The sequence below is a fragment of the Paracoccidioides brasiliensis genome (assembly GCF_000150735.1).
Source record: "Paracoccidioides brasiliensis Pb18 unplaced genomic scaffold supercont2.1, whole genome shotgun sequence".
NCBI classification, from domain to species: domain Eukaryota; kingdom Fungi; phylum Ascomycota; class Eurotiomycetes; order Onygenales; family Ajellomycetaceae; genus Paracoccidioides; species Paracoccidioides brasiliensis.
The window spans coordinates 349,122-371,416 of NW_011371358.1; the positions used below are offsets into that span (position 1 = coordinate 349,122).

General features: G+C 44.2%; 4 protein-coding genes across 4 annotated transcripts; 2 read left to right on the forward strand and 2 right to left on the reverse strand.

Annotated features, from left to right (window-relative positions):
- Positions 1–1,879: 1,879 nt before the first annotated feature.
- On the forward strand, positions 1,880–2,692 carry PADG_00105 (uncharacterized protein; the record flags this gene model as incomplete). The annotated part of the gene is made up of 3 exons (XM_010757392.1): positions 1,880–1,905; positions 2,051–2,186; positions 2,318–2,692. 3 exons carry the CDS (start codon positions 1,880–1,882, stop codon positions 2,690–2,692), a joined length of 537 nt encoding a protein of 178 aa, XP_010755694.1.
- Positions 2,693–4,980: 2,288 nt separating this feature from the next.
- PADG_00106 (uncharacterized protein) lies at positions 4,981–7,272 on the reverse strand (the record flags this gene model as incomplete). Its single annotated transcript, XM_010757902.1, has 3 exons — positions 4,981–5,357; positions 5,427–6,693; positions 6,796–7,272. 3 exons carry the CDS (start codon positions 7,270–7,272, stop codon positions 4,981–4,983), a joined length of 2,121 nt encoding a protein of 706 aa, XP_010756204.1.
- Positions 7,273–12,376: 5,104 nt separating this feature from the next.
- PADG_00107 (uncharacterized protein) lies at positions 12,377–15,709 on the forward strand (the record flags this gene model as incomplete). Its single annotated transcript, XM_010757393.1, has 9 exons — positions 12,377–12,510; positions 12,596–12,759; positions 12,824–13,007; positions 13,065–13,173; positions 13,237–14,098; positions 14,181–14,779; positions 14,859–14,968; positions 15,041–15,098; positions 15,398–15,709. 9 exons carry the CDS (start codon positions 12,377–12,379, stop codon positions 15,707–15,709), a joined length of 2,532 nt encoding a protein of 843 aa, XP_010755695.1.
- Positions 15,710–17,725: 2,016 nt separating this feature from the next.
- On the reverse strand, positions 17,726–21,607 carry PADG_00108 (uncharacterized protein; the record flags this gene model as incomplete). Its single annotated transcript, XM_010757394.1, has 1 exon — positions 17,726–21,607. One exon carries the CDS (start codon positions 21,605–21,607, stop codon positions 17,726–17,728), a length of 3,882 nt encoding a protein of 1,293 aa, XP_010755696.1.
- Between the last annotated feature and the right edge of the window lie 688 nt (positions 21,608–22,295).

Genomic DNA, 22,295 nt, shown 5'->3' on the forward strand with positions numbered 1-22,295 from the left:
TGGGAGAAATGTGACACGGGATGGCTGGCACAGTTGTGGATTCAAGCCATTTAGAGAACTGACTGTGTCAACATGAGACGCATTCCTTCCTTCTGTGAAGAATAAGGAAAACAGGTTGAAGGCGTCTTGTCGTCCACATCGAGGGCTTTCCTGACCACCACCGCGGAAAAATACAACCGGTACCGCAGGTCTGAAAGGAACCCCAACAGGGGCTGGGGTATTGAAATGTCAGAATTGCATGAAATCCTACGTCCAAATGATTCACAGCAAAAACCCTGGGTAGCCATGTGCTAAATTACACTTGGCGATAATTTTCCGCTCTCATCTGATAAGCCCAGGTGGGGGGTGCGCTGGGACTGGGACTGGGACTGGGGCATGCGTGAATCCGCTTCGTTCTCGGGCTGTTTCGTTTGGTTTAGGTTATCTGATCCGGATTTGGGCGAACTTTCAGCCGTGTGGGACCCAGCTAAAGTTATCTGATCTCAGCACATGGTTCAAACTACTGGCCGGATACAGGTTCGCATTGCCCGAATACCCGCTGTTCCACAACACCCTCAAAACAGGCGGACAGTAATACCGTACTTTTCGTATCTGTCTGTTTTGAATAATAACCATAATATATATAAGTACCTAGGTAATGTATGTATGTATGTATGTATGTATGTACTGCTGTACTGTTCTGAATATCAATGATACCATCACATTCAAAAAGACATATTCCATACTTCTTCTCTCCTCCGCTTTTTAATGGACCCACCGAAAGTGAAGGTTCTTTTTATCATATGGGATTGTTGCAACGACCCAAAATTATAGGTCTGGATTCCTCTGGGCCGACAGCAGTCTGAGCCTTTGATTTAAAAAAAAGAAAAAAAGAAAAAAAAGGGAAGGCCAGGAGCCAAGCTCTTGTGAATAATACATGCGTTAGCAATCCCTTGTTTCTTTATTTCTTTCATAACTCGGTTTCTTCATTTCTGTTTTGGAATTCTAATATTGTCCGTTGAAAGGTTTACGTGCGGTTTTGCGTCAATAAAGCAAACAGATCAACTGGGGTCTGTATGCGAGGAGGAGGGGCAGCAGACAGGGAGGTTGTTGAAATGGCATTTGAGTTAGGTGACATCGGCACAATCATTCTTGCAGGCAACATCTTCCTTTTTTTATGCACAGAATAAATATGTTACTTTCTCATGAGGCGATAGTCATTTGTTTTTTTTTTTTTTTTTTTTTTTTTTTTTTTTTTTTTAAGAACAATTTGATATCTATTCCCTAGAGCCTGTGTTTGACACTATAAATAATTCATAGTTACTAACTACCTCAATTGTTGGCTTACGTTTCCTCAGCCTGATCTTTCAACTACACGACACGACAGGATATGTCCTATTTTCAAATCTTTCCATTTCCACTAACTACTGAGGAAGCAATTATGTAAACTGCCCACATGTCTTGATCATGAGAAACTGTACTCCGAGGGGCAGTGGAAGAGCGCAAGCCAAGTGACAGGCGAGTGGAAGCAGACTCTCTGTGACCCTCCTCCTCTGTGAACTACTAGTTAACTACACTGTCTGCTGTTCAGATGAGCTGTGGTTGCTCTAGCGTCCTCAGCTCAAAGCCGTTGCAAAATGTTCCCGGGTCTTCTTCATAACGGTCTGTTAGTTACCCCAGGTCGTGTTTGGAGGCCAACCAAATGCAAATGATGTCACTCCTTCGAGGCTGAGATTTTCATCATGTAACTACTGTCTATGACTTTGAGAAATACGGGTTGACGTGAGAATATACTATATTGCTTCAAGATCTGCCGGCTCCAGCCAGATAACATCCTGAATCTTCGGCAGGAATTTTTCGATCGCTCAATAGCTCTCGCAATCTCAACGGCAGATTTAAGATGCACGCTCTCATAGTTGATCATAAGTATGTTCAAGACTTAGAATCACATATCCTATGGCCTAGTTGAATATATACCGTGGCTATAGCATGCCCTGCTTTTACACATCGTTTTCTCTTCTCCAAAACGCCGCGCGACATAGGCTAACAATGCCCATAGTGACATTAACAGGTTGGTTATGGAGAAGATCCTCAAAAAGCTAGGTGTTACCGTTGATGTGGCTGCGACCAGTCAGCAGGCATTGGAACACCTGCAGCGGTGTATCCACGGCCTGGCTTTACGAAGGCCAGATGTTATTTTCATGAATGTATGTAGCTCTATTAGAACTGCCTTTTCTGGTAGCCATTAGTACCTTCATTCAGCTTCAAGGACATTTGGACGCCCTGAGACATGAAGTAGGAACCTGCGAACCATCCTGCTATATGCTAACTGCTAAAGTGGTCGCTCCAGATGAAAATTGGCCCCGTTGACGGACCCGAAACGACTCATATCATCCGAACGCAACCTCCTTTCTCAACTGATCTCAGAACCCTTTCTACGCCCATAATAGCCCTAACCAATCACTCAATTTTGCCCTCGTCACCCAGCCATCTTTGGGCTCCATTTACTAGAGACGGCGAAATTCGAATTCCAGTGAGACTGACCGACGTTGCGAAGATAATGAAATCAGTTAGGTTCGAAGTGGTTCCAGCTGCAACGACCCCTGGGAATAATGCTTCATTTGCAAGCCACAACAACAACAGCTTGGTAAGAAGACCAATTTGGGGACCGATGCCCCTGAGAAGATATCCAGGCCCAAGATCTCTGTTATGAAGAAGTTTTCATATGTATATGTCTACACGCCACATAATTGTTTTATGAACCATGATCTATTTCTTGTCGATTGCGTAAGGGAAATCACGCAATTGCTTCCGCCGTTAGGTTCTAATTTGAGAATGAAAATGGCCTAATTGAGCGATCATTTAACAACTAACTAATAAACAAACCCCTCAAAATGCATCTCTGTGCATACTGGTGATTGAGGACAGCATTGCCTCGACTCCAGGTTCCAATATTCTTTTGGTCTTCTACACATGTTCATGGCAACCAACGCTCTGATGATTATCTCAGATGCATTCGTAAAGTCCCTCCCATGGTCCCATGTCTTCTTCATGGGCATTTGAACTAGGGGACTTCATCAAGGCGGCAGTTCTGGCTCGTTGGTCTTCTTAAGGGTAACAAATCGACAGACCCGCTGTTTTTATGCAAAATACCAGCTATTTAGAAGCAGTCCATCGATAATGCACAGGTACAACCAATGCTTGCACTCGCCAGATACTCTCCAACTCTCGGTTTCTGACGTCGCGTGCCGAGCGTTTCAGCTGGGGAGTAGCTACAGTTAAACTTTAAAGAGAGAATCCAAACACCCCCGTATTCCAGATTTTTTGACATGTCATCGACGATTATATCAGGCGACGATAAGCAATAAATATCCGAAGGTTGAAATTAAGGGGCTAAACTTTCACATAACCCTAACTTAGGACAAGGGGCACGCGGCTAAACCCCCCCTTTCCTATGATGTCATCGCTAAGGCAGAGGTCAACCGCCATTTTTCGTTTTGAAGGAATCCAACATCGAAACAACTCTACTCCGCATAATCCGAAGGTTTACGACCGTCTCAAAACAAATATTCTTTCGTCAAGTACGAAGTAACTACTGGGAAGTCGAGATGAAAAGGGTTTCCGTCTGTTAGGGTTGTCAGTTTCGCCTTTGCTATTCTGTGACCTGCCAGTTAGTGGTTGGGCTGTGGACCCGTGAGCTTCCTGGTTCACAGCATGTTCGCAGCCTCTCCAATTCTTATGCGTGCAGAAAAGGATCCTTGCATCTTGCTGCTTCTCTTCTTCCTGAAGAGCTAGGCTAATGTGCGAGGAGCAGGCTCAATCCATGCTCCACATTCCAGGATGCTTCATGCATAAAATCTTCAGGAGCGACGACTCTCACAGAGATGAACCGTGCATTCTGGAATCTCATCCGGTCATTCCCGCTTTTGCCATACGCTGTTTCGGTTATGAGTGCTAGAGCTGCGGCTCTGCTGCATTTCGGCCACGGTGTACGGTGTAGTGACAGATTCCTCATTCTCCAACGGCAAATCGTCCGTTGAGACAAGTCGTGCGGCGCATCCCCAGATGATGACGGCGCTTTCTCGTCGAAGTGACCTAGAACTGATCTACTCTCAAGGTCTCTAAGCTGGCCACTTCCGACTTGAAGAGAACACGGGGCCTAGGAACAAACAACGGTCCTAAACTCGCGCTTGATACCACAAATGTGATTTCCATTCCTGCCCTTTCCCTTGCCCTTTGCTATATATACTGAGGATGGAAAATTTGTGTTTTGAGGAGCAATGACCGTCAAAAGTTCCAGGGGAGCAAAGGAATAAATTGGGATCAATTGGATGATCTTGCCACCTACTTTTATCCTTATCTTCTTTACCTATTTCCTAGCCTTTATGAAAGATATTGTAAAAGATTACCTCAGGCCGACAACTTAACTCGTCATGCTGGCAATGTTTATTTCGTTGACGTTGGCTCCCGTCCAGGTTGAAACATATTTTTTTATTAGGTAATTCAGGGATGATAGGATAATAGTCAATGGACATGAAGCGGAGGATGTGAAGGTTAGGGCTCGAGTCTTTTGCTTAATATTTATAGACAATAAATACGCAATGAAAACACTCTCTAATATCCATAATTCGTAGGCGATTTAAAAAGTAACAGGAAGACAAAGCTCTGAAAGAAATTTGAGAAAAGGTATAATAGCACAGTAAGACAATGTCAATCGGGGTAAAGTCCTAAACTGAGGAGTTGCTGAGAAAACTAAAAGAAAAACCCAAACACTGAATAAAATATGTATAAGGGATACAAAACAATTCAAAAACCAAAATACTACAAAAGAGGTATATATAGGCAATCAAAATAGTAGGGCAAGTCAACATCCCAGGGTGTGTCATCAGAAAATGGAAAGTAGATCTGGGAAGCATGTATGGCGTATGTAGGGAAACCAAAAGATAAATAATCAGCTGCTACATCTAAAATGCGCCGGTTTGATAGGCAGGCAAGAATGCATTACTCAACAACAGATTCTAGGAACATACTGGCCCAATTGCTTAACCTTTGGAGTTTGTTAAGGATTCTGTCCCAAAATGATGATGATTCATTGGTGCTATCATTCCCATCGTCATTATCGGGAGCGGAGGTGGCGGTTGGAACTGCGGAGGCTGATATGGAAGTTGGTTTCAGATTTTGCGAACTAGTCTGAGTTGTTAGGGTTATAGAGGCGCTGCTGCTGGTACTGACGGGCGGGTCTTCAGGGGTTTCGAGGGCAGGATTATTTTTATCGGAATGAAGACCTATGGGATTTAGGGGGAGGCGGAGAGTTCCGTTATTGGGGAAAGGTTTTATTTCTAGGGAGTCACAAATTATATTGTAGACTTCGATGTTTTCTGGCGGAGGTCTGGTTAGTTAAAATTCAACCTGGAAAATTTGGAAGTTGGAAACGGAAGGGGACATACGGAAAACTTCCATACGGCTATTTGGATTGTGAGGAAATTTGGGGCCTCTAGCAACAAAGATGGATCTCATTAGAGGGTGTTCGTGATCGTATCCATGAAGACCTCTTGGTCGATAAACTTCTTTGTTCATTTGCATCTTCTTAACATCAAACTCCGTTCTTTCAACAATGGCCCATCCAGTTTTAGGAATTACCCAGAGAGGAGCAATACGATCGTTATTGGAGAAATGATACCGTTCGGGCATTGTTTCCCGGGTGTAAACTTCGATCGAGTCATGGTATGCTTTGGATGATTTCGAAAGCTGCTGCTTAAGGGTTTCGAGGTCTTCAGGACGCTTAGGCCGGATACCCCGAAGGGGCCACCCATCAATGCGATCCACCAGATCCATATCGATCAAATCTTCTAATTGAACTAGGCGATCCGTGGAAGTGGTGGCCATACCATGGTCAGATACAATGACCAAGTTGACAACTTCTGTGAGATTGCGGTCGTGGAGGCCCTGGAAAATATTTGCAAGCATTTTGTCCACATTTGTGATGGTAGTTCGGATTTCAGTACTATTCGGGCCAAACTTATGTCCATCACTATCAACGTTGGGTACGTAGGCTGCGATTAGTTGTGGTCGTCTATTTGTATTGGACGGCAAATCATCTTCCTCTCCCGGCAGGTCTAAAAACGATAGCACTCTATTGGCCTTGCGAAGTAAATCTTCCTTTCCATTGTATTTATCAAGATAGGTGGGTTCAACGTTAGCTACGTGAGCTTCTGAGCCAGGCCACATATGGATTGCTGTCCGAACGCCTTGATTTTCAGCCGTCACCCACAACGGTTCTGCAGTCCACCACTTTGGCTGCATACTTCTGGACGGGTAACTATAATGGAACTCCTCTTTAAGGATCGGATCCCAAAATGTGTTGCCGACAATTCCATGGCTTTCAGGATAGAGTCCGGTAACCAGCGTAAAGTGATTTGGGAAGGTCACGCTGGGGAAACTAGGAAGCATGTAGTCGGGAGAAATTCCGTTGGCTATAAATGAATTGAGCGTTGGAGTAAGCCCACGATTAAGAAAATCAGCCCGAAAGCCATCTAGGGAAATAAGTATTGTTGTTGGAGCAAAGAGAGAGGTGCCGTTGGAGAGAATGGTGCGATGCCGGTGAGAGGACCGGAAACCAGTCGACTCCTTGTATGCGCCCAGGAGAAGGAGAAGGAATAAGACCACAACGCCATTTGAGAGTAAGCAAATTTTCCAACACCAGGAGCCCCTCGACTGAGCCAGAGAATGCTTATTAGCAACCTCAACTAAACGAGCTTACTTGTCGCAACAAGCCAGGTAGTTGGATCACGGAAAGGAAACAACAATGTAACATACTGATGTATAGAAACGGGAATCTGCCGTGACGGGGACTAAATCTGACGACGCTGCTGATGACTGAGAGCTCGCATCGTCATGAAATTTGCCCTCTTCCATCTCGTACATGAGACCCTGCCCATTCTCTTTTCCCTCCTGGCGCTTTATCCGTTCCGCTCTCCGCTGCAAACACCGCTGCCTCTTTCTCTCCCGCTTTCCAATTCGTACGCTGCTGGCATTGTCGTGACCAGATCCGAGTATCCTCCAGAGCCCGTCTACTCGACTTTGTCTAACAAGGAGCCGCTCACGTTCTTCCTCCTCCTCCAGAACCGTTCTATCGTGCTGAGATAGCTCCAGTGTCGTCCGGGAGTCTTTGACAAGCTCGTCATCTTCAGAATCTGAGTCCTGGTCGGACAGCGATCTCAGAGAGGAAACGTCATCGTCGTATGCGGAGGGAGAGAGCAGCGATGGACAAGGCGGCGCTTTTCGAAGAGGCATTATTTATCTGTCAGAAACCAGTGTACCTTCACCAACTGGAATTGGTTTCTCTTTAAAATGATGGGTTGATCATCCTCATCTAATCACGACAAGCCAACCAATTGAAGGCGATTAGTAAGTCATCTAGGATCCATGGTAGGATCGGCGATCTGGGGATTTAAATAAAGTTAAGTTGGTTTCAAAAGTACCAATACGAAATTACACGACTTTATTGTCATCAATTTTTCAGGTTCCTGCGTACGAGATCTGATACAGAGGAGAGAGTGTCAATGTTTTGTCTTGCATCACTGAGTGCTGCAGATATCTCTACATATGTGGAGTACAGTTGCCTCTTTGTTATTATTATATTTCAAATTATTTTGTATCAGGCAGTGTGATGCAATGTACAAATGACAGCGGAAGAATAGGCATCTCATAATCCCCACAACGTATAGTTCTGCATGAATATGCTGTCAATTGTCCATGATCACTTTGCAACCCAATTCATATCCACACCTATGCAGATACGAGACCACCCAACGCCTCTAGGCTCTTCAAGGGTGGCGGTGTTTAACTAGCGTAATCCAACAAGCGAACAGATAGTACCAGTGAATGGATAACCTCTCTACAGAGCACCACGCGACGCGTTTATAAATAACAAAATGTCAACCACAAATGCTAATAAAGCTCTCTATCAACGAAGAGTTCTTTCTGCTGTTAAAGCATTTAAAGATGGCTATTCTTCAAGCATAATTGCTGCTGCAAAGTTATATGACATTTTCTTCTCCAGTCTCTACTATTGAACTTTGCGCGCGTTGATACTCCACCCAAGAACTGAAACGTTCAATGGATTCTATCCATGGATGAGAATAGGTCAGTCACTTCAGAATGTTGACTAGAAAATATGAACCAATTTACTTCTTTCTGAACAGGAAATCAAATCTGAGTCTAAGCCTTCTTCAACAGTTGATTTTTAACTCAGTAATGAAACTTTGTCAATCACCGTGATGTGTCAAAATTCAAGTTCGTCTGAAATTATGATCATCAGTGAGCTCTATGTGAGAACTTTAAGATAAATCATAGATGATTTAATCTCGTATAGAATATTATTATTACAAAGTATGAGATTCTATTAGTGTGAAGGATAGATTGCTTGATTGATTATGAAGCGATCGCTAGCTACGCGGAAGTTATAACTAACTAACGTAATCGATCACTCAACTGGCCAGATCACTCAACTGGCCACCTTTCCAATTTCAACCCATCATCAACAATCAAAGCTCAATTTCTCAACCACAATGAAAATTCAAGCCTCTAATCAGGAAGGAAAACTTCTTTTGGCCATTAGAGCCTATGAAACCAAGCAAATTTCTAGCATTCGAGCTGCTGCTAAGGCCTATGGTGTCTCTCGTGCCACCCTATCCAATCGACTACATGGAGGCATTCCACGCGTGAAATCCCAGTCTCAACGCCAGAAATTGACACCTACAGAAGAAGAAGCTCTAGTTCAATGGATAATCTCCATGGATGAGAGAGGCCTACCCCCCCGAATTGCAAGTGTACGATATATGGCCATTGAGCTACTCAGGGCCCGTGGATCTAGCATATCCCCTAGCATTGGAGAATGCTGGGTGCGGAGATTTATTAAACGCCATTCTGAGCTGAAGACCAGGCTCACACGCAGATATGATCACCAGCGAGCTCTATGTGAAGATCCAGAGATTATAAAGAGGTGGTTTAGAATGGTGGATAATGCCATGAAGAAGTATGGAATTCTACCTGAGGATACATATAATTTTGATGAAGTTGGCTTTCTTATGGGGGTTATTTCAACAACCTTAGTGGTCACTAGGTCAGAAAGAGCTGGAAAGGCATCTCTTATACAGCCAGGAAATAGGGAATGGGTGACTGTGATTGAGTCGGTCAATGCAAGAGGACAGAGCCTGCCTCCAATGATTATTCTCAAGGGCAAGCTACACCAGGCTTCATGATATACAAACCTGCCAGCAGATTGGGTAATTGGGGTTAGTGAGAATGGCTGGACCACTGATCAGCTTGGTCTAATATGGCTGAAAGAGGTGTTTAACAAGCATACTCAGGCTTATACAGTTGGAAGATATAGACTCTTGATTCTGGATGGGCATGGGAGCCATGCCACTGCTGAATTTGACCAATTCTGCAGAGAGAATGCTATTATAGCTCTCTATATGCCACCTCATTCTTCCCATCTGCTGCAGCCACTAGATGTGAGCTGCTTTGCCCCCCTGAAGAAGGCATATTGCAAGCAGGTTGAATCTGGCATGAGGCTTGGCATTAATCATGTGGATAAGGAGGAATTCCTAGAACTATATTCTGCTGCTAGGAAGGAGGCATTGAAGGATATGACTATTAAGAATGGATTCAGAGCCACAGGCTTAGTGCCATTCAATGCAGAGGAGGTTCTTGAACGCCTATATTATCAACTACATACACCAAGTCCCCCAGGCACATCTCATGAATCTCAGGCCTCCTGGACCCCAAAGACTCCCTGAAATGCTGTCCAATTGGAACGCCAATTCAACAAGCTCAAGCAGTTTATCAAGCATTGTACGCAAAGCCCACCTAGTCCTACCAACCAAGCTCTAGATCAACTAGTTCGGGGGTGCCAACTAGCTATGCATGGGGGTGCTCTTTTGGCTCAAGAGAACAAGGCTTTATGAGCTGCAAATGAGGAGCAGAAATGCAAGCGAGGACAAGGCTGTGTTTACATAGGTCAGGAAGGAATTCTGACTGGAGAAGAAGGATTAGCTAGAGCTCAGACTGCTCAGGCTGCTCAGCAGATGGTGGATAGAGGGGTGGAGGATTCAAATCAACCCACTAAAAAGCGAGCACCGGCACGCTGCAGCAAGTGTGGGAATACTGGACATAGGGCCCCTGGATGCTTGCAGAGCTAGGATTTAATTGTATATAATTTTTTAATGAATAATTTAATATAGTGGTGGCGGAATTTAAAGATTTGTTTAATGTACAGTGGGGAGGTGGCCAGTTGAGTGATCTGGCCAGTTGAGTGATTGGTTACGTTATACGGTGCGGATTATGTAAGAAGGCGGATAAGCCTGACAATTAGATGATACATACAACTTTGATGAGACTAAGTTTTAAATAAGATTGAAACAGCTAGAAGTGAAAGTTGATTGTTTAAAAGTTTGCACAGTCTGAAGACTGAGCTAGTTACTGTTATTGCAGCAGTTGATTGCAATAAGCTGTTTTGTATATGATGATCATTTCTTGGAATAGGCTAACGCCTGAACCTTTCGTAACCAAAACTCTGAGCCCGGATTATTCCTCGACCGCCCCCTCTGCTTACAACCCAGATTATTATCCTCTTCCTCAACATTATTCCCCAGAGTTGAAATTCCTGACCTGTATAAAACTCTGCACCCACCCTCATAGCTTTCATTCTCTTTTCTTTTCTCCTAATGAATTCGTCTTTTTGTTATATAAGGAAGTGCTAGGGTTGTACTCAGTAGCGCGACAGTTACAATTCTGAAGAGAAAAATATATTCATTCTATTAATATGAGATTGAAAAGCTACCACAATGACTAAGTTAGATGGCTAAACAAATGATAAGCTGAGATTTTATCTGACTCAAAGAGATGTCTGACCAAGACTCTTGAGATTCTTGATGAATATAAAAGTCATACTTCAGATGAATTTGATCAATTCTACTCTAAGAACAACATCATTGCTCTTTATATCTCTCATTCCTCTCATCTTCTTGAGTTCTTGAATATTAGCTGTTTTTCTCCCCTAAAGGTGTGCAGATGACAGATAAAAGACAAAATGCAGCTTAACATTATGGATATCGATAAAAAAGAGTTTTTCACTCTGTATTCAGCTTATATAGACACTGAAAACGAGAACAACATTAAAAGTGATTGAAAGCTTTAGGGCTAGTTTCATATAATTCAGAGCAAGTTCTTGATCATTTGAACAGTCAGATACATACTTACAATGCTCACAGAGAATTCTCATGGCTTTTAAGTCTTCCAAATCACAGTTATATCTTATAATACATGACAAATGGAGCTGCAGAATGAGAAAGTCAAGAAATATCTCAAGCACTATATACAGCATCTAGACCAATCAATTAAATCCTGGATCAGCTGGTTAAAAATGTCAAATAATTATGCATCATGCTGCTATTCTAGCAAAGGAAAACAAGGAACTAAGAGCTGCAAATGAGAAGTAAAAGAGAAAGTGAGGGGAAAGCTCTACATATATATATAGCTCAGGAAGGTGTTTTAAGAGTTGAAGAAGGAATAGATTATGCATGAAGTGTCAATGAAGGGGACAGAGGACAGTCGAGGTTTCTGACTCTCAATCATGAAAATGAGCAGTACCACAGTGCAGTATATGTGGTATTATTGAACATACTGCTCATACATGCTCAGGACCTACAGAAAATAGTTCATAATGCAATTAAACTCATTTTCTATATGGCTGTCGTTATATTTGCTTCTAAAGATGCTGTGTGGTTGGAGAAGTTATCTATTCGCTTGTGGATTACGTTAACTAGTTATTTGGATCCTCCTACCAAGCGTCCCGTGCTGTCGAATCTGTGACTGTGGCTGCACATTTCTTAAAAGCCTTGCATCTTCGATAAGAAATATATCATATCAAACACTTCTCGCTTGGAATTTCGAATATATCTGGTCCAGATCCGTCGTTAATAGTCTATTCCAAGGGCTCTCAACACATGCTTGGAGGAAAAATACTCCATGGCTTCCCGAACATCTCAAGGAGGCCAGCCTCCTGCGGAAAATGTGAGATAAATATAGAATATCAGGTTTCCGCAACGCTCTCCAAAAGACAGAAATACCGCTTCTGATAGCATTAAAAAGAAGAAGAAAGTGTTGTTAAAATGCAATCCTATGCTCATTACGGCTGATCATTCAAACAGGAACCGAAACCTCTTGCCAACGATTGTAAGGTTAATCCGTTTATGTTTTTAGTTGCTTCGAAGATTGTACATACTTCTCCGCTCCGTACGGAGAGCGTCAATATCAATTCTGTCCAAGTGTAAGAGAGAGGCTGTGACGCTAATCTTAGAATTCATTCATCTATATCACAGATGATGCCATGATGGTCAAGTGGTTGCCCGTCGATCCAGCTTTGGAAACAGAGGAACAAACCCACTTCACCTGGCGTTTACCGAACTGGACGGAATTGGAGAAGACAGAACTAAGTCCGAAGTTTGAATGCGGTGGCTCAAAGTGGTAGGCCATCCCTCTTGTTTGAAAATAGCCTATGGAAAGCAGTCGCCTTGAAAATTCTGAATATTTCGTGGGTTAATTCGAGTAGGAGGATCCTACTCTACCCCCATGGAAATAGCCACAACCAGCATCTATCTGTATACCTCAAGCACGGCTACGATGAGGGAGAAATGCCAGGGCATTGGAGTGCCTGTGTCCAGTTTACTTTGGTCCTATGGAATACCGAGAGCCCATCATCTTACATTTCCAAAAGTAAATACATCCATCTGTCCCAGCCATCCCATTCTCGTCCTTCTGTGATTAAAACTTGTCCTAGATGCCAAATTCCGTTTCTCCACAGATGGTCCGGATTGGGGCTTCACAAAATTTTGCGAACTTAGAAAGCTGTTAGGATATCTCGGGGATAAGCCATCCCTTCTGGGTAACGAGGAGGCGAATATAACCGCTTACGTGCGCACTATCAGAGACCATACCGGAGTCCTATGGCATACTTTTCTTGAGTGAGCATCCGTGTTTGTTGACATCACAACCCTGACGCAATTCTGATACCGTGATAGCTACGACTCGAAGAAAGCCACTGGTCTAATTGGCCTAAAAAACCTTGGCTCAACTGGCTATCTGAATGTTATATTGCAGATTTTCTATTTTACGAACTTATTCCGTAAGGTATGCTTCCGCCAGCCTATGTACAGTACACGTATACCATGAACTCTATCTATTCATTATCAGGTCACTAAGATCAAGAAGACTGTTTATCAGCTACCACTTGATAATGATTCATCCAAAAACACGTTTCTGTGGGCACTACAACGCCTTTTCTACTCACTGCAAACCGACGATAGTCCTGTCTCAGCTCTAGAGCTTACCAGAGGACTTGGATGGGGACCCCAGCATCTCTTTATGCAACAGGATGTCCAAGAGATGGCTAGGGTGTTCATGGAGCGATTTACGGTGGAATCCAAACTTTCCGATATTTTCCTCGGCAGAGTGAAGAGTTACGTCTCCGTCGATGGTGTCCAAAAGCTGAGGATAGAAGAGTTCTTAGATATCAGTCTCAATGTCCAGAATATTCCTTCTCTTGCAGAGAGCTTTCAAGACTACACCAGGGAGAATACCGATGAGGAACGGACCGAACATGGCATCAGGAAAACCACAACTGGCGTTATCTTTGGAAGCTTCCCTACTGTTCTTCATCTCCACTTGAAGCGATATGCATATGACATGACTCAGCGCCAACTACTGAAAGTGAACGACACTTTCAGTTATCCTGAGGAATTTGATGCCTCTCCTTATCTCTCAGTCGATTCGGACAAGTCTGAGCCATGGATATACCGACTCACCGGTGTTGTTGTGCACAGTGGAGGTGTCCATGGCGGTAGGTACTGGGTATACTTGCGTCCTTCGCCAAACGGGTCCTTTTATAAATTTGATGACGACAGGGTCACTCGTGCCATGCTCAGGAACGTCATAGAAGAAAATTATGGAGCAGAGGGGAAGGCGACGAACGCATATATGTTACTTTATGTACGGAAGTCGAGGATAGATGATATCCTTGTTGACGTTAAAGAGGCCGATATCCCCACATATATCAGTATGTGCTCTACTCCTCCTTGCGTCTTAGCCGGAGCAAATATACCTATTAAATTCTCATTCTAACATTCTTTGACGGAAAGAAACTGGATTGGCGCAAGACCGGGAAACGGCTGAACGACAAAAGAAGGAAAGGGAAGAGGATCCTCTCTACATGGGAATTAGCCTTATTACAGCCTCCTCGTTCCGCCACCATGATGGATTCGACTTGGCAAACAACGATCTAGATCAGGATGATAAGGCAGCCTCAACATTCATTCGCGTCCTCAAAGAAACAACGGTTGGCGATTTCACTCAACAAGTTGCCCAAAAGTTAAGTCTGGACCATTGTCATATTGCCTTGTGGGTTTGTATAAATCGACAAAATGGAACACGCAGACCGCATGTGCCTTTGCTTCAGCCTGAAGTTACAATCGAAAAGGCATTTTTAAATGTTGCTGCCAGAGGAAAAATCCACCAACTCTGGGTTGAAGTTGGGCCGACAGTGGCAGGAGTCCGAGTGCCCCCACCCAAAGTGACCACTGAGGGGACAACAATCATGATATTTCTCAAGTATTTCGATGTGGTTAACCAAACACTGCGTGGCGTTAATACTCTCTACGTTCAACGGGGGAGTGCAGTTGGTCCTGCCGTCCTCACAGCAATGGGATGGCCAAGTGACGTCAAATTTTCAGTGCGCGAGGTGAGAACTCAATTTCTTCTTCCTGTTGTTCATGCGGCTTTGGAGGGGGGCCTGACTGGATACTCTGACAAATTACCAGGAAGTGAAGCCCTCAATGATCCTCAGCGTCGATGTTAATACAACATTTGAGCGCGCTGAGTTGGGAAACGGAGATATTCTGTGTGTTCAACGGAGGGTGAAACGGAACGAGTAAGAATGCTTTCTATATTAGTTAGTTATTTCACTTATGGAAGCATAGGTCTGATTTTACTCTATATGCAGATTGCCTCCTAACTTGCGGGCTAGAGACGTAACGCAGTATTTTGACAATCTGAGAAATGTGATAAACAAAGAGAAATATACATACTAGACTTCCGCCTCTTGCCCATGGTAGTTAGAGTACTAACTTACGGACTAGGTTTAAGCTTCTTTGGAATACGAGCGACAACTTTCTTAGCATAACATCCCTTTCTCTCTAAAAATATTGTCTTTCTTTTTTCATTAAATATATCCCCCGTATATATATAATAATGAAGGACTACTACCCGCATCGCATACCCCTCTCTTTGAAGTTCTGTCTAAACGTGCCTATCCTGCCTCGACTGTTGTGTCTGTTCACACTCATCGATCATTGCCCAGTCTGACGCAACGACCGGTCTCCGACATCTTCGTCTTTATCACAATGGCAGCTCCATAGAGAACCCCAGTGACATTGACTGCAGTTCGGAAACGGTCCATAAACCAGTCAATGACAGTGATCACTTCATATGTTGCAGTAACTTCGACGTTGATACTGTTGGTGATCATGATAATGAGGACCAGGGAGCCGCTTGGGATTGGTGTGGCTCAAACCAAGGCGGGAGTCGAAGTCAGGAAGACCACCTATACTGCCCGGCCCCAAATGGTCTGGGCTTGCGTCGCGGAAACGATGTGACGGTGACTGAAAGGTAGGTAGCGGTTCTGTCCAGCTAAAGGAAGCAGAATTAGTTTACTGCAAAGAGTTACGTATGTGCTTATTTTCGATGACACGTAATGATAGAAATGTACCCGTCCATATATATTAACTAATGTGCCCAGATGAGTTGCAAATTTGGCGACATTGTCAGGGATATCGGCCTTTAGACACCTCAAGCGTCACGGGCACAGTTCCAGCGGATGATGACGTGCCCTATGCGGTAATCCACACGTTCTCAAGGGCGGGGTTGTGAATAATGGAATGTGGTGGTTCCGCCCCCTGTTGTGGTTCCTGTCCCGCTCTCATAGAACGGGCAACATAGCGCAAGGGGATGGATGTAGTAACGCCACGAAGCCCGCCATAAGAAAGGGGTAGCCAACCACTGCAGAATTCACAACGTGTTTGAGGGTCCATATTTTGTTTTTCGTTCCTCATACATCAATTAAGATTCCAGGTATCAATCATGCTTGGGGAATTGAGTCCGCCCCGCACTCCCTTAAAGCTTGGGACCCCGATTAACTGGGGCCCGGCCAGGGATTTCGGATTTCCGTCTGTAGCCTCCAACCATCATCTCTGCGGAGATTTGTCACAAATTCTCAAAGAAGATGATAATCATATGATTGCAACCGATCTTGATATGTTGGAGCGTGGTTTAACTGAGATTGCGCTAACTCATAGAAAAAAGGCGAGCACATGAAAATAGCTGAAATATGCAAAATCAGTCCCCGATTCTATCAACACCCATGTTGCAGGTCAGAGACACCTGTTTCTGCAATCCCACTCTCGCTGATATCAAACCTGATTCCCACGATTCTATTTGGAGAAGCCTCTGTGCGGGGCATCTCTTCAGCAAGATTAGGCTTGTCTTAGTTCGCCTACTGGCGTTTGATATTTCATCCCTAACGAGTGGGGATCATCACCTGCCGATCCAATTCCCGATATTTATATTTGGACCATATCTTTAATCAAATATTTAATCATAATCTAATCAATTTTTTTTTTTTAAAATTTTTTTTTTTTTTTGATCAACCTTTAGCTAAAAAAGTTTCTGATTCAGCTCGAAGTCCAGTAATATAAATAGCTCGAGAAGTCCGATAGGGAGAGCGGAATACTGAAGCTGTTTAGGTTATATGTTCAGGTCTTATTTCGAGCGATTATCGGTATGCTGAAATTAGGTACCGGGTTCCACTTCGGATGGAATAGTTAACTGCTGCAGGTTCGAGTCTTGTTATCCATAATATGTAGACTAAGAGGTAAGTAAGTCCTATATTTTTGGTACTTAATATCGAGCGTTCGACGAATCGCTCCCAACATAATTAATAGAATAGATAGAATAGTCTTACTTTAATAAATTTATAGGAGTAAGATAATAATATCATCCCTTAAAAGATAATATATATATTATACTTAGATTATAAATAAGTTATATAAAATAAAATTGTTATTATTAAAGAAGATTAATAATCATTTATTGTTATAAAATACTTATTTTTGGATCTAATAACAATAATCAGCAAAAACAATGATTTACTATCTATATATATTTATATAATTGAAAAGATAGAAGACATCAATTAATTAAAGTACCTCCGGTTGTCCGCCATTTCTCTCGAAGGATCTGGGCCTGGCAAAGCTGTCTATTTACCCTTGATCATCGGGGTCACACCGAGGCCGAAAACGCTCCTCATCCTATTGGTTGAGAGGGGAAACTTAAGATAACACCTTGTGAAACAGCTAAACCTTTTTTAACTTATATTCAGACGTGATAGTTAACAAATCAATTTCTTTGAATACTAATATACCATAAAAGACAGGGAATAGGTGGGGGGGAATAACGAAAAGAGAATAATAAAATAAAAATAAAAGTAACAAAGGTTAACAGCAATAACTTATTCTACAGTGTGTTGTACAGGAAATACGCATGAATTACGGCATCAATCGATCAGCCAGACAAGCCTAGAAATATTCAACAGCAGCACCATATAGTTACAAAAAGGGACTGACCCAGCGGCTCACCTGCTTCTCAACCAGTTTCTCCACTCGCACCGACAGCCCCCATTTCCCCCATCAAATCCCCCAACATCCATGTCCACAGTCCTCTTCTCAATACCCCCAGCCGAAGGCATACCATTAAATAGCTTTCCTGGATTGATTAACGAGCCTCCAAAATTCCGCTGCTCTATCTGTAACTGCTTTGATTCCATAAGGTACCGCTGTGCCACATCCAGCTTATAGCAATAGACCATCTTGGATTTTGGATCTCCGCCATGTCTGTCCAGGGCAATGGTAATGGGATATGGGAAGGACACCGGGCGTGTGAAATTCATAGTAGGGGTGGGGAAAGGCGTTTTAGAATCTGGGGAAGATGTGGCTGAAGGTGTCGGGGTCAGGTTCATATTATTCTGGGAGGGCTTTGTCCAAAACTGCACGAGGAATCTGGTTTGGGTCCAAGTGCAGCGGTGACGAGCAGCGGCTCGCGTTGAGCCCCCGTGCTCGTCGTCTGGAGCTACGTCTGTAATAGTCGAGTTGAGCGGGATGTCGTATTTGAGAAAGATCGAGCGGTCGTAGTAAGAATAGAAACCGTAGTGCTCTGTAGGAAGACCACGGTCATACAGGCGAATCGGCTGGGAGATGGGAAGAGGATGGAGATTTGCAGGTGCGGAGGTTCCATCCGAGTTTTGGGCCGGTTGGGGAATAACGTAGGTTAGATTCAGGTCCCCAGATGAGCCTAGGATATCCGCACGTCGCTGGCGGGTGGTTGCTATTTTAGACTCAGGAGATAGGAAGGTTGCGAAAAATGGAGTATCTTCTCCGGCGAAGGGAGCAGTAACTCCATCTGTTGTATTGCCAAGGAACGTCTGCTCGCGATTGCTTGGCGGAGCGGGATTTGGTGAGAACTTGGTATCCCTGGTTTGTAGGGAGCGCCGACTAAGAAGCCCCGGGAGAGGGTTCAAGGTGGCCAGGAATGTGAAGATTGATCTTTTTGCGGTCGTTGACTGGGATGGAACTGTGCTATGGAGGAAACTGCCATTTCGGAAATTTATCTGCAACCTAAAGTTTGGTTGGTCCGAGTCAAAGGGTTTATTTGCTTCCTGGTTCTCCTTGGGTAATGCACAGCTCCACATGGACCTTGGGCGTATACATCCAGAGTTAGAAACAGCGGCATCCGGTCCTGCAACGGTTGAAATTCCCATCGGCATGGGAGGGTAGCCTGTCAGGTTCAGCCAACGCGCCGGTTCGGCTTCATCATGATGCCTTCTTGTGAGGGTAACAGCAAGCACAATACTGACAACAATAATAATGGTTAAAACAGTAGCGATACCCATGTACCATCGGCGTTTTTTTCTTCCTTCTCGCCCAGGTCTACCAAAACATCCGCGGTCACTGAAACAGCCCCTACCGCGCCATAGACCTCCAACCATTCTCCCAATTTCATCTTCTCGCTCTAGTCTCTGACGCCTGGATTCGTTTTGTGCTCGTACATTCGTTGGCCTTCCAACATCTGACAGGTGGACAGGGTTATTCGGCAGACACGGTGGCAGAACACCACGCCGCACATGATTGTTTGAAGGGTCAAACACAGCAGCAGGAGGCTGAGGTTGCTGCATGGTAGACAACAGTATTCCACCTCTCGATGCCATCTGTGTCTGGCTCGCTGGAGAGAGAGGTCCCGGTGATAGAGGCAGAGGTTGCAAATTCGGGGGCGGGATAGCTCTATACCGCCGAAACTGGGTAATCCTTTTAGGTGGAGAGTAAGGGGGAGGTTGTGTGGTTGATGATTCCAGACTTAAACTTGGAGACGAGTCGGATTTTTTTTGTTGAGTCGACATTGATGGAACCATCGCCGGGAGCAACTTCTGGTCCCTTGTTGGCAACGGTCTGGCAGGGATAGTCGACGTAGTTTGGAATGGCCCAACCGCTGCAGCTCTGACGAAGGGTGTTACCGTCGCTTGACGAACATTTGGGGAGAAATCTGGTTCGTCTTCGATCACAGTCGAGTCAGAATTCGATCGTTCTCTTGAGTCCTCTCCATATCTTACGCTGTCGGCAAAGCGCTGGAAAAGGGGGTTATTGAAGTTTTGATTTTGTTGTATCTGAGTCCTGACATTAGACATAGGTGAAAAGGATTCAGCGTTCCTGAACGGCCTGGGATATGGATTCGCTGATGGACTGAACTGGGAAACTCGACTTGTGCTAAATTGGTCATGTACTGACTCGTAAAAATGTTGCTGTGAGAAACCTGCTGAACTAGGGCTTGAAATCATGAACGGAACGGTTTGTGTAGAAAATGTAGAGAAGTGGGAGGTTTTATTACTCGCTTGACGAGGTGATGATTGTGAGCAATCATCGTCATAATCATCATCGATTTCAGAATCAAATGCTTCACGGCCAACATTAGGTTTGCCAGCAGTGGCTGCGGAAGATGCCCATATACTTTCTTTCTCCTCGCCGCTCAGAGGTGTATCTGGTGAAAAGAAAGAAACTTCCACATATTTATCAGCAACATGCGCTGATAGTGCATTGGGAAACGGGGGAATAGCCGGCGGTGTTTCGTCTTGGGGCGATTTCAAACTCATTTTACTGGCGATGGTGTTCGACCTTGAAAGAAGAGGAGAGAGTAAGAAATTCCACCATCCTTGTGATCGACGCCTTGTGGCAATGGTATCAACACTGAACCTGCTGGGTAATTCTTGTTTGCTTTCCTCCGAAAATGATCGGGGGCGGCTGAGTCGTTGATTTGACGGCGAATCGTCTTCAAATACGGTTCCAGTGGAGAATGCGCGGTGTCTTCGAGCAGGCGTTGAAGCCTGGTCGACATATATGTCACTAGTCTCCATGGCTTTTACAGACGTGTGGGATGTAGGAATAGCAGGCACAGGGGGGATGATGGATTTGGGTCGGCCGTCCTTCACCCGCGGGGTTGGTTGAGAATAGACACTTGAAGCGGGTCGTGTACGGTAGGCTTCCGGGTTGCCACTGAAAGGATCCCAAGGGTTGTTGTCTCTGGCAGGTGTGACAACAATAGACGGGGTAACTGGTGTAGTATTCGAGCTTTTTTGACTGGTAGGGCTCGCAAGGATCTTTGTTGGTGTGTTATCATTCCCGGTTCTTTTGGTCTTTCCCGAAACTATAGTGTCGTTGTATGGAACGCTTAATCCAATCATAATCGGGCGGTCGGAAGGTGATAAATCTTGTGTTTTACTAGGAGAAACCCGCAAAGCATCCAAAGGCCACTTCTTTGATTGTTGGGCATGGCTTGACGTATTTGGGCCTCGCACAGTCTCTCCGAGACCTTCTTTGATCTGCCCATATCCCTTTGTTGAGGACCTCCTTCGTATCGTTTCCAGTCTTCTTTCAGGAGTTTGCTTGGCAGTCTCCTTTCCTATAGGGAGTAATTTCAAATCCTGCAGATCGATAAACCCTCTAGCTACGGACTGTCGCCGTTTTGAAGCCGCGTCTCTTTTATACTTGGTATCATTGGCAAAGTTCGTCACGAGATTAAGGCCAGGGCGTATCTTTTTCGCGGGACCCTCCTTGCCATTCCGTTTCATGATGGTGCGACCAGGGCGTTTGATGGAATCCCAACGACTAGGGCGAGGAGCCTGGGAGGGTTCATCAAGGAGGTTCTGCAGATCGTCCGTTCGACCAACATTATTGCCCGCATAGCTGCTATTCAGAAATACCACTTCGCAGAAATTGTCTTCGGTCGATTCGAAGGGGTTGGCTTGGTCTGATTGAGCCAATTGCGAGCTCCTGGGGGATTCAAATGGAGTGGGAATTTCCTCTCTTATAGGAGAAGATAAAGGAAAAGTAGGCATTGTATGAACGCGAAGGTGTGAAGACGGCAACACGTCGTTAGATGAGGGAACCTCGAATGGGCGATGGGTATTCATCTCGGTAAGTCATTAACGACAGACGAACGTACTGAAATAAACCACCTCCAAAGTCAATACGTGCATCAAGTCTACAGAAGCAGTCAACACAGGAGATACTCACCATATGTTTTTAAGATCCTCCGCTGTTATCGAGAATCCCAAACACAATCTTGATAGGAGATACTCGAAACAAGGCGAAACTGCATGGAGTCATCTAAACATAGGAATTTATGGAGTCGACATTATGGGAAATTCCTCAAGCGGAAATTCTCACAAAGATGGAATGGTCAAACAATAACAAGTAAACAAAGCGAATGTAGAGGTTATAAATGGCTGTGTTGAGATTCTTCAACAGTTCTGTTGCTGGCGAGACAGTCCTAGAGTGAATAATGTAAGAACAATCAAATTCTATAATTGTCAAAGGGAATACAGCTTCTGAATTGCACACAAATTATTCACTTTAAAATAAAATGTGATCTTCAATAATCAATCATATCAAGAGAAGAGATGCTAAACAACTCAAAAAATTAGAAAACAGGTGAAAGATAGAAATTGACAAAAGAAAGAAAAAATGCCAACAGACAGTACAAAGAGCAGAAGATGCTATGAGTCAAAGATTATTGAGAATATTGGCAGGAAAAGAACATCCACCCATCTCTCAGAGCCAGGTACAGGATAGAGAGTATAATTCCAATCTCAATCACAG